The sequence below is a fragment of the Schistocerca cancellata genome, chromosome 7 (assembly GCF_023864275.1).
Source record: "Schistocerca cancellata isolate TAMUIC-IGC-003103 chromosome 7, iqSchCanc2.1, whole genome shotgun sequence".
Taxonomy (NCBI): Eukaryota; Metazoa; Arthropoda; class Insecta; order Orthoptera; family Acrididae; genus Schistocerca; species Schistocerca cancellata.
The window spans coordinates 287,834,235-287,846,481 of record NC_064632.1 but is presented as its reverse complement, the minus strand read 5'-3'; the positions used below and the strand labels follow the sequence as shown (position 1 = coordinate 287,846,481).

At 43.8% G+C, this 12,247-nt stretch overlaps 1 protein-coding gene across 1 annotated transcript in view; it reads left to right on the top strand.

Moving 5' to 3' along the window:
• Positions 1-12,247, top strand: part of LOC126092737 (uncharacterized) — a 95,394-nt gene that overhangs the window by 80,580 nt on the left and 2,567 nt on the right. Inside the window, exon 7 of the mRNA XM_049908462.1 lies at positions 5,541-5,706. Within this exon, the coding sequence (XP_049764419.1) occupies positions 5,541-5,706 (166 nt within the window). The remainder of the gene's footprint in view (positions 1-5,540; positions 5,707-12,247) is intronic.

Sequence of the window (12,247 nt, the reverse complement as noted above, 5' to 3'; positions counted from 1 at the left end):
TGCTGATAATGCTCTGGGCTGCACTAAGGTGTCAAAGTTTAGTAACTGTAGGAGAATAGAAGACGACTTACATAAAATTTCTAATTGGTATGATAATTGGCATGTAGCTCTAGGTATGGAAAAGTGTAAGTTAATTCAGATGCGTAGGAAGAACAAACCTATGATGTTCGGGTACAGTTTTAATAGTGTTCTGCTTGACACACTCAAGTTTTTTAAATACACGGACGTAACGTTGCAAAGCGATATGAAATGGAACGATCATGTGAGAACTGAGGTAGGGAAGGCGAATGGTCTACTTCGGTTAATTGGCAGAGTTTTAGGAAGGTGTGGTTTACCTGCAAAGGAGGTCACATGTAAGACGCTGGTGCGACCCATTCTGCAGCACTGCAGGAGTGTTCGGGATCCGTTCAAGGTCGGATTAAAGGAAGACGTCGAAGTAGGTTAAAGGCTAGCTGCTAGAGCTATTACTGGTGGGCTCGAACACCACGTAAGTCTTACAGAGATGCTTCGGGAATCAAATGGGAATACCTGGAGGGAAGGTGACATTCTTTCCGAGGAACACTGTTGACAAATTTAGAGCTCCGTCATTTGACGCTGACTACCGAACGATTCCACTGCTGCCAGTAATTCCTCCCACGGCGTGACTGACAGCTGCTGGATGATCATTGCTGCATGTGGACGTGTTGTAATGTATCTGCCCAACGCAGATGATGGTATTTAAGTCGGCGGAATGGGCAGTCGCCGAAATACTCCAATTCAAAGAGCTCCGCCACCTGCGCAGCTTGATGGAATAGTGCTCTCTTATCCATAAACATGAAGTCAACATCGATCGCAATCAGGGAAAGGCATACGTGAGGCAAGGAGTACAGTGCCACAATAACGTTTCCGAGTGAGCGTACTCTCGTCGAAGAAGTGGGAGTCAGTACGCTACTGGGTCATTATGGCTCCTGACATGATAAGACCTATCCCGGAGCGATCACGTTCGAGAATGTTCCTATCTGCATTATGCGTTCCTACCTCTCGCTATATGAGGTAACGCACAGAGAGTTGCAGAACATGATAGTCTTGCTAGTCCATATAATATGTTGTGGGGAGGTATAATGATGCATGGGCATACTCACCTTCAAATCCTTGAACGCAGAGTATGTCTTTTTTTATTGATGACAATGCGAGACCGCGTATAACTGCGCTGATGCAGGAGCTCCAGGAATGAGAGGATTTCGGCGAATGGAGTGGCCTGACGGTTCTGTAAACGTAATTGCCATGGAGCAGGTGTGTTGCTTTGGGGAGACGTACTGTAGCGCGTCCATATGCAACAACGGCCGTGCTACACTTGTCAACGGAGCTGGTAGAGGAATGGATCACCCTACCATCAGAAATCCTTACCAACCGTATGACCGGCGTTGTACCGTATTGCAGAGCATGTACTGCCGTCTGTGGTGATCGCAAACCCTTTTAAGGACCAGGTACCGTCTTTTGTAGCGTCCAGGGGATCATCATAAATCGGGGTGACTTCAGTGTGATTATTGTCATTGAATAAAGGAGTAATTTCTGTTTATGTCATTGTCTATTTCTTTCAGCCACCTTCTGGCTGTATTGTAGCAGTTCTTTATTTGTGTGATTTACGTTCAACCGAGCTACGTTACTTGCCAGGGGCACATCATTCGAAAATTACCTTCGTCCATACGTTTTGCACCTCGGTGAAAGTGTCGCTTATAAAGAGAAACTGTAACTGAATAACTGGCGCCAGAAACAGATTTTTTGTGAATGTAAAACTACTGCAATGTACTTTATTTACATTCAAGCTGCTGGTTCACATAATCCCCTTACCTAATTCATATAATTTCAAGCTGCGATTACATTGTAACTAATGAATGTAATCAACATTTAACTTCAGAGCGTGGCGAGCAGCTAAATTCATCACAACAAGATCGACATCCTGAAACAACGCCCAAGATACCTATCGCTACGAGTAAAAACAATTCCAAATTCTATATGAAAGAAGAGACGCCATCTTCATATCGTTAAGGCCAACCGGCCGATGACCTTCTTCAGTGCGGATGCACACGAATTGCCTGAACGCTTACGGGACTCGGTGGATTGTCTGCCGCGAGTAGTGGGTATAACGGCAGGGGCACTACGAATGTAGTGTGTGGACTATAGGTTGAGAATGTGCGTCTCACGGGGATCGGTGGCCCGGTAGCTCAGTCTGTTCGGTCAGAGGGTTAACTAACCCCTACAACAAAAAACTGAGTGAACAGATCAACGGAGAACCTAAATGGGTGTCATCGGACGTCCGCCCCGAACAAATTCAACGAACATTATACAACAAAATGAGATAAAAAAGTTGGATCGAGCATCTTCCATGTAAGCAGGAGATCCCGGGTTCGAGTCCCGGTCGGAGCACCAATTTTCAACTGTCCCCGTTGATGTACATCAACGCCCGTCAGCAGCTAATGCTATTGATTTAATTATAATTCTACATTCTTGTCTGCCACCTTGATTTCGGTCTAGTTTGAGGCCCTCTTTTATTACCCTAATACTGATACACGATATTGTCATTCATAAACCGGTCATTTCATTTTAATAAAAATAAATTCACCATACTTTCGCCCAAAACATTTCTAATACCCTATACTAAAAAGTTTTCACAACTTTGTGACCAAGAACGCAACCACCGTAAATACTATTTTAAAAGTATTTATGTCTATGCCAGAAATGGTTTCGACCTATCACGCCCATCTTCATGTGGCTAACGTTTCCATGTCGTCGTCTCTTGCATTGCGCAAGAATATTTGAATCTCTAGAGCCACTTTATATGTTATTCCGATAGTGAAACTGTCCTAGTCTGATTGCATCTGATAAGACTTGTGTGCCACAGCGATTGTTTAGATTACAGTGTCGAATCAAAGGTACTCAGACTGCTAGAAGTCTTCGTCAACGTGAAGGTAGTACTCTTGATCGCTGGGATGTGAAGCGAAGTTAATATTCCAACTCATGCCAAAGGTGTTTTGTTGCGTTTAAGTTGTAAATCTGTTCACGCCAATCCATTTCAAGAATGTTACCGTCCATAAAGAGTTCCCTCACGGATGCCGCTTTATCACATGATGCGCTGTCATACTGATACTAATAGTAATCGTACCAGAAATTTCCCTCCACTTAACGCACTTCAGAAATGCTCTTAAACATGTTCATATCCTTCCGCCTTTAGCGTTGCTTTAAGCACAACAAGGGGCTCTCACACTAACCACACAAGACACCTATAACAACATTTTATCTTTACTTTTTCACTGACATTACGGACTCCAGGCCTTCGACGAACGCAATCCTTTCCATCGGATTACAACAAGATATAGATAAGGTCATTCATTACGCCATTTCGCTCGTTTCCAGTCATCTACCGGCCAGTGGCATCGCTGTTATACTACAGAAATATGCGGTTACGAGAAGCTGGTCGACCATTTTACCCTATTCTATTAATCTCCTTACGCATAGCCATCGTGCTGTCTGAACTCCGGTAGCACTTTTCCTCCGCTGATAATATGCGATTATTTACAGTCACCTTCCGCAAAGCTCAGCGGTGTCTTTCAACCAGTTACCCAACTGTGCCTGGCCTTGGTAATGCAATGGCTGTTAATTCGCGATTCTAGTTCTCAGTCACATCACCGACAGTCAGCTTGAGCAGCTTTAGAACATTTGAAATATCTCTAATGACTTTATCAATCAGCTGACATACAACGACTACCCCATGTTCGATACCACGGGGCTCTCCTGACCATCGCGTTCTGCTGTTATTTATTTATTTCACATAATCTCATAAGCGGACCATCGTTTCACGCATACACTACTTTTCTTTACATCAGAGTTACTTAAGAAATACCTATTTTCGTATGACAAATAGCATAGGTGTCTATAACGGTAACAGGTGTAAATGATACTGGCTGTGAACAAATAGGGTTAATTCTGGCAGTAGCTGTAGTACTGCTGCTGCTTTTACTTAAAATTGCTGCACCAAGAAGAACTGCAGATGATAAAAGGGGATTCATTGGACAAATATGTTTCACAAGAACTTACATGTGATTACATTTTCACGCAGCTCGGGTACACAGATCCTAAGGAATCAGTACCCAGAACAACCACCTCTGGCCGTAATGACGGCCTTGATACGCCTGGGCATTGAGTCAAACAGAGATTGGATGGCGTACACAGGTACTGCTGCCCATGCAGCTTCAACACGATACCACAGTTTATCAAGAGTAGTGACTGGTGTGTTGTGACAAGCCAGTTGTTTGGCCACCATTGACGAGACGTTTTCGATTTGTGAGAGATCTGGAGAATGTGCTGTCCAGGGCAGCAGTCGAACATTTTCTGTATCCAGAAAGGTCCGTACAGGACCTGAAACATGCGGTCGTGCATTATCCTGCTGAAATGTAGGGTTTCGCATGGATCGAATAAAGGGTAGAGCCACGGGTCGTAACACATCTGAAATGTAACGTCCATTGTTCAAAGTGCCGTCAGTGCGAACAAGAGGTGTCCGAAACGTGTAACCAATGACACCCCGTACCACCACTCCGGTTAATACGCCAGTATGGCGAAGACGAATACACGCTTCCAATGTGCGTTCACCGCGATGTCGCCAATCACGGATGCGACCATCATGATGCTGTAAACAGAACCTGGATTCATCCGAAAAAATGACGTTTTGCCATTCTCGCACCCAGGTTCGTCGTTGAGTACACCATCGCAGGCGCTCCGGTCTGTGATGCAGCGTCAAGGGTAATCGCAGCCATGGTCTCCGAGCTGATAGTCCATGCTGCTCCAAACGTCGTCGAACTGTTCGTGCAGATGGTTGTTGTCTTGCAAACGTCCCCATCTGTTGACTCAGGGATCGAGACGTGGCTGCACGATCCGTTACAGCCATGCGGCTAAGATGCCTGTCATCTCCACTCCTAGTGATACGAGGCCGTTGGGATCCAGCACGGTGTTCCGTATTACCCTCCTGAACCCACCGACTCCATATTCTGCTAACAGTCATTGGATCTCGACCAACGCGAGCAGCAATGTTGCGATACGATAAACCGCAATCGCTATAGGCTACAATCCTTCCTTTATCAAAGTCGGAAACGTAATGGTACGCATTTCTCCTCCTAACACGAGGCATCACAATAACGTTTCACCAGGCAACGCCGGTCAACTGCTGTTTGTGTATGCGAAATAGGTTGGAAACTTTCCTCTTGTCAGCACGTTGTATGTGCGTCAACCTTGTGACTGCTCTGAAAAGCTAATCATTTGCATATCACAGCATCTTCTCCCTGTCGCTTAAATTTCGCGTCTGTAGGACGTCATCTTCGTGGTGTAGCAGTTTTAATGGCCAGTAGTGTACTAACAACACTGTACTCTGCATCTCCCTTTATACTGGTGACTTCGCCTCTATTGAGATTTATCACTAAAGTCTGCATAAGGTAGGAGTGCCCGTATACTTTAGTTCAGATAGAGTACGCTGTTTTCGGTAATATACAGAAGAGTGACTACTCCGTCAGGTGTCGCCGTCAGAGCTGGAGGCGTGGCTGCTGGGACACCCGCAGGTGACGGAGGCGGTGGTGCTGGGCCTGCCACATGACGAAGACCAGGAGCACCCAGCGGCTTTCGTCGTACTGGCCCAGGGCGCCACCGTCACACCCGACGAACTGAAGCAACTGGTCCAAGGTGAGGCCATACCTCTGGATCACGCACAAATACGCGCTCGATACTGCAGAATAATACTTCATAGAAACAGTACTACACAGGATGTCGCAGAAATGTTGTGACAGACTTCGAGGAGTCGCAGGGGGTGTCCTGAGGAACAAACCAAGGATAGGAAGCCGTGTCCAGTAACGCCATCCGACGATGGTTCAGGCGCCGGCAGCTGCCAGTAGGCCACCCTTCGACCGTAAACGTGACATCGTACGCTCACGGGCTGTACATGGAACATCTCGCTGTGATGTTTGTTAATAGTGACCGCCACAGATTGCCACGTTCGTCAGTTTAGAAGATGGAACTAGCTCCTGCGTAGAGAGCCTTGTCTCCTACGTATACCAGGCCCTGTTACCTTGGTGGATGTTTGTTTCAGACATGGTTTCCATCTGCAGTTAATTTTTCTTCTGGAATGCTCTGAAGTCACAATTGTTTTAACTGTCATCCAACGAAGCAACAGCACATCTCCTGTAGGAGACAAGGCCTTCATACACAGCAACTAGCTCCACTGGTGATCATGGCAATCAGTCCAGATCGCTGAATAACGAATAACATTGCGAGACGTTCGTCACTATACAAAGTCACATTTGCTGCTGAAAGGATGGCCTAGTGGCAGGCCCCAGCGTGTATAACTTCGACGCTGTGTAGCGTTCTTGGATGACGTTTCTGGTCACGGTTTCTTATCCTCAGCCTGTTCCTCAAGACACGCTCTACAACCGCTAGATGTTTGTCACATCAATTCTGACACACCCTATAGGTGATTTAAAGCGGAGATAACATCAGTTTCATTTTATACTTTGCCCCACACTTATTTATTCATGTCAAATAAGTAAAAGAGACTGTCGGACTGTGGTGGCATAGATAGCGTTCTATCAGAGTCTTCAGGTAAAAGAAATACCATCAACAATGAGAAAGAAGTACTTAGTGACATCTCAGAACGGGAATGGGATACGCACTGTATGGAAGGCAGAAGTGTTTCTTCACTTTCGTTCAGCCGAATGGTTGTGGTCGATAATTAAATCTACACAGCCAGCGACTGAGGGAGACATCTTCGAAGGTACCGCTTACAAGAAGAACGCTGTGGCCGAGCGATTCTAGGCGCTTCAGTCCGGAATCGCGTGGCTGCTACGGTCGCAGGTTCGAATCCTCCCTCGGGCATGGATGTGTGTGATGTCCTTAGGTTAGTTATGTTCAAGTAGTCCTAAGTCTAGGGGACTGATGACCTCAGATGTTAAGTCCCATAGTGCTTAGAGACATTGAATCGTTGGAATAAGACGAACACGAAAGGAACTGTTTCCTGCAACACACTGACAAAATCGGCCGTCGCAGAACGTTTTCCGAGATGGGAATAACGAACCAGAATTCAGTGAGACGAGCATTTCTGCAAAGTCAACACATTACCACGCGTGTATGTACACAAAGGCCACAGGAATTTGCAAACACCAAAACAATTTTAACCGAAAATAAGACGGTGTTAGATAATTTACGGTTATAGAGTTTGCGCCAGTTGAATGGTGTTAATGAAAGAAATTTAGGAAATTTGCGGTAAGGTCTTATGAGACCAAACTGCTGAGGTCATCGGTCCCTAAGCTTACACTCTGCTTAATCTAACTTAAACTAACTTAGGCTAAGGACAACACACACACCCATGCCCGAGGGAGGATTCGAACCTCCGTCTTGGGGAGCCGCGCGAACCGGGTATTGAGTTAATTTTAACTGAGAACGATGATGCCATCCAGAAGTAATCACTTAATCGGCATCACGTGTCTTCCATACACTTCTATAAATTCCGGACCCCTAAAGTTTAGATGCAGTTGTCGTTTTATCTCCGAAAATATTACTGGCAGGCGTTAATGAAAGCTTATGGAATAGTTTCATGTATCGACCCGGAAATCTGAAACTGGTAATTTTAACTGAAGAAATTAACAGCTTGTAAGCCTACATAATGTTATTGTTGAAGTAGTTTCCCATAGTAGTTTCAAGGGCTGAGTGTGATATGGGTAACATTGGGTCCGTCGTTGATGTCAACGTGGAGAAGTGCCGCGTGTCGTGAATCGTCGTATCCTACACGGAAAGCTACAAGCGTACTCAATTCTAGTAACGTTATGTCTAGCGTGGGCAATCTTACTGAATAAGTGTACGTATCAGGGTAACACAACAGATGAAAGTAAATTAATATTCCCATGTACGGAACTGGAGAAGTAGTAGCATTCCACTCAACGACACGCAGCGCACGCAAAAATGCTGCATCGGATACTATTTGTAACCAACGTCTTTATCAGCATTACGTTGAAAAAAATGGTTCAAATGGCTCTGACAAGGGAACCTCCCCATCGGACCCCCCCCCCCCCCCCCCCCCAAGACTTAGTTATAAGTTGGCACAGTGGATAGGCCTTGAAAAACTGAACACAGATCAATCGAGAAAACAGGAAGGAGTTGTGTGGAACTATGAAAAAAATAAGCAAAATATACAAACTGAGTAGTCTATGCGCAAGATAGGCAACATCAAGGATACTGTTAACTGAGGAGCGCCGTGGTCCAGTGGTTAGCGTGAGCAGCTGCGGAACGAGACTTGTTTGGTTCAAGTCTTCCCTCCAACGAGGAGTTCCACACAACTACTTCCTGTTTTCTCGATTGATCTGTGTTCAGTTTTTCAAGGCCTATCCACTGTGCCAACTTATAACTAAATCTGAGGGGGTGCGATGGGGAGGTTCCCTTGTGAGCACTATGGGACCTAACTGCTGAGGTCATCAGTCCCCTAGAACTTAGAGCTACCTAAACCTAATTAACCTAAGGACATCACACAGATCCATGCCCGAGGCGGAATTCGAACCTGCGACCGTAGGAGTCGCGCGGTTCCGGACTGAAGCGCCTAGAACCGCGTGGCCACCGCGGCCGGTGAACCATTTTGAACTAATCCAATTTTTCAATAATATTAATGTTGACCAACGTAGGCTCTGATCGTTCTTTTTTCTTAACAGATGTTTATGACTCAATTTCAGTGTTTGCCCGATCTTTTCAGATTCTCCCCTCCTACTTGAATGCGCTTTTTATAAGCGTCTTTGCCAGCCCTCGAACACAAGGTGCAGGTCGTTCCCTGTCAGGTCCTTGAGAATCATCCCACTTTTCTTGTGCAATGCTGCAGACCTCCCAAATAGAGCACCCGGGAACTTTGCTTCTTGTGATGCAAAGAAAAGAATTATAGGCTGCCATATCTGGCGACAAGGCGATTGCGGTGGTCAGGTAACGCTGGATGCTGAGCCAATAATTGTATAAAATCATTTGCGACACGAGGCCGCGCATTTTCATGAGGAAGCCGCCACACAGTCCGAGAAAGTTCTGGTCATTCCCTTGCAATATGCTTCCACAGTTTACCCAATAATGAAGTGTGGCATGCTACTGTAATAGTAATGTGAGGAAGAACTGTATGCTTGTAAGTCATTCTATGGCGTCTTCAATAATAGCCGCTTGGCTGTTCTTGAAAGTAATCTATTTAATGATCTTTTTAGTAACCTAGAAGCTACATCATCCTGTTTCATATGGTGCAGCATGACATTCAAATTAAAAATTGCCGGGACCGAACGTGCCTTGTCTAACAGTAAAGGCTATAAAACCAGTCGTCAAATAAATTATGTACAACACCAGCCAAGCGGTTATTACTCTATTTTTGGCGGCCGTTATCCTGTACACAAGACAATGCGTAACATTCTATGATAGTAAAAAAATGTGACCATCATCCCTTTCCTTGCATGCGGAACAACTTTCGTCATGTTTGGTATTGGAGAATCTGGATATTTCCTCACTGCACTGGCTCGTTTACCTTCAGGACCATAATGATGTAGCCATGACTCATTACTGATAGTAGAAACGCATCCTCTCCATCAGCAAAGAGACGCAACACCTGTCACGTCATTCTTACTATTTGGTATGCAAAATGCGAAGAGCGTCTACAAAATGGAGCATTACTACCAACCTATTGACAGGAGAGTGCTACCGCTTATTGACTTTTTGCATAAAAACCAGCTTTTTTATCAAATATTTATAATACAGATAGGAGACTATCACGGATGCTGCGAGTAAGAGTCATCCTCTTTCTTTGATGATCAGTCTCCGTACATTAAGTACGCACAAGATCGGACGTGGTATGGCAAAATACATAAAAGTAATGAATGAACGCAACATCTTTTCTCAAAACAAACTCCTTTAGAAACTATAAACTTTAGGCAACGTTAGAAAAATTGGTGGAGAAAATTAACAAACAGTCTATTAGGAACTGATCAAAGTATTGATGTAATATGTATTTGAATGAATAAATGTAATGCACACTGCAATGCCTTTAATCATAGTAACTACCCGGCCTACACGAGATCAAATTAGCAGCCAGTGGCCTTATTTCATGTGTGTTAACGGTCTTTGATACACGTCAGCGAAATATTCGGCAGTTAATATGCCTAACTCAAGCAGGAAACAGGACTTCCATCTACTCAAATCGTTGCAAACGCTGATGTTGGCGCTGCCTTGTAAAATCTCCAGTTCCTTTCACATTGCATCTCGCAAATTTTGTGTCAGCGCCACTGTCTGCCATGCTCGACGGCTGTTGTTAGTTAATATTGATTGTTTTAGGCAGAATTTCATGATTTTATGAACCACTCCTGGACGTTTATACCAAAATATGAATTCTGTGCACTTCTCCATCGCACTATGACTCGAGCCTTCACAGTCAGTACGCCTGACTGCTCGTAACGGGAAATATTTTATGGCCGACTGTTTCTGAAACTAAGTGACACCTGCATGTTTGTAGGTTCTTGTGACTGGAGTACCCTTCCATAGAATTCTTTTGCTTTGTAGAACATATGATGCTGAAAAATGTTGAACAAACGGTTTGTTCATTTTTGTAGTAGCACTAAACTCTGTTTGAATCCCTTGGTTGATCCATTTATAGCATAACATGATGTATAATCCAGAAGAAGTTTATAGAAATATACGGTATATATCAACATGTTTGTCTGCGCACTCGTTGTCTCTTACGCACTTCATCTTACGTTGGACTTAACAAAAAAAGGACTATTCGTAAAGTAACATCCGATCTATCGCGAAATGGAAATCTCAATGACAATCGAAAACGTTTCATTTCCAAAAGTTTGCTACACCTTCCACCTACTTCACTATATAGTCACCGCACCGACTTGGACATTTGTCGTGGGGTTGTAATAACCTTCAGTCACTTCTCTACGCTGGTCTGCAGTTCGTTGTCTGTGCCAAAATCTGGCTTCATAGTCAGCGGCTCACGTGAGCAGAAACAAACATCAGAGGGAGCGAACCCTGGGCTGTATGTTGTATGATCGAACACTTCCCATCGAAAACGCTGCAGTGGCGTCCTCACTACCTCTGCACTGTGTGGCAGAGAACTGTAAAGAAGAAGGAAATGCATGTCATACATGAAATCAGCCGAAACGTTGCAGCTTGCATTCATACTTGGTGGGAGACGGGATTGCCCTACTCCCCTATACGTTCTCACAGTGTGCTCAGGATTGAAAAGAGGAACGTGACGGGCTGGATAGAAATACTGGGGTCCTGCCCGACACATCTGTGCTAAGCTTTATCAGGTTTTCACTGTCGTTTCAATATGGCAACCTATTGGACCTTACTCTCTGAATAGCCCTCGTATTGCACCATGCAAATAGAAATATATGAAAGCCAAGTTGAAATGGCTGTCGGACAAATGTAAGGACACAGAAACAGAAATGGCAGTGGGAAGGACTGATTAATTATATAGAAAAATCAGAACAATCTTCAGTAAAAACAAGGCCAAGGACGAATTCAAGAAAAAACCATTGACAATTATTGCACAAACAGTTCTCCAAAGCCACGGAAAAAAATCTAGACTGCACTTACATTTACGACGAAAGAACAAACATAAAATTCAGAACAGCATTTTGTACCCCAACAACTAAACTGAAATAAATTATCCAGAGAGTTTAAAGAGATTAGTGAAGGAAAAGTATTTAAAAACGCAGTTAAAATGTTACTGTTAAGCAGTACATTCTGCAAAATGAAGGATTACCTAATTAACACAGAGAATGAGTTTGGTAAAAATGTAACATAAATAAATATTATTAATAACGGTAATAAGGCTTCAGTCATTTCACGTAATAGTCCCAAAATTTTGTTTAATTTTATTTCCATTTATTATTATTATTATTATTATTATTTTGATAAATCTGACTCCCAAAGAATCGCAATGTATGGCACTAACATATTATAATCTTTCTTGGTTCAACACCTAGCTCATTACAGAAGGATTCAGGCTCTGATTTCTAGCAAATAGAAACCAAAATACGAACCATACGTTGCCATTGTGATTAGCTGATAGAATGTATAGTGTTAAATTATATATATATGAAATCATATATGTGAAATCATTGGGCGGTGTGACAAACAAACGAATATTAAACTTAGTTTTAATGTCAGTAGGTCTGAAGGTACAGAATAGGGCTTTCGGAAAAATATCACC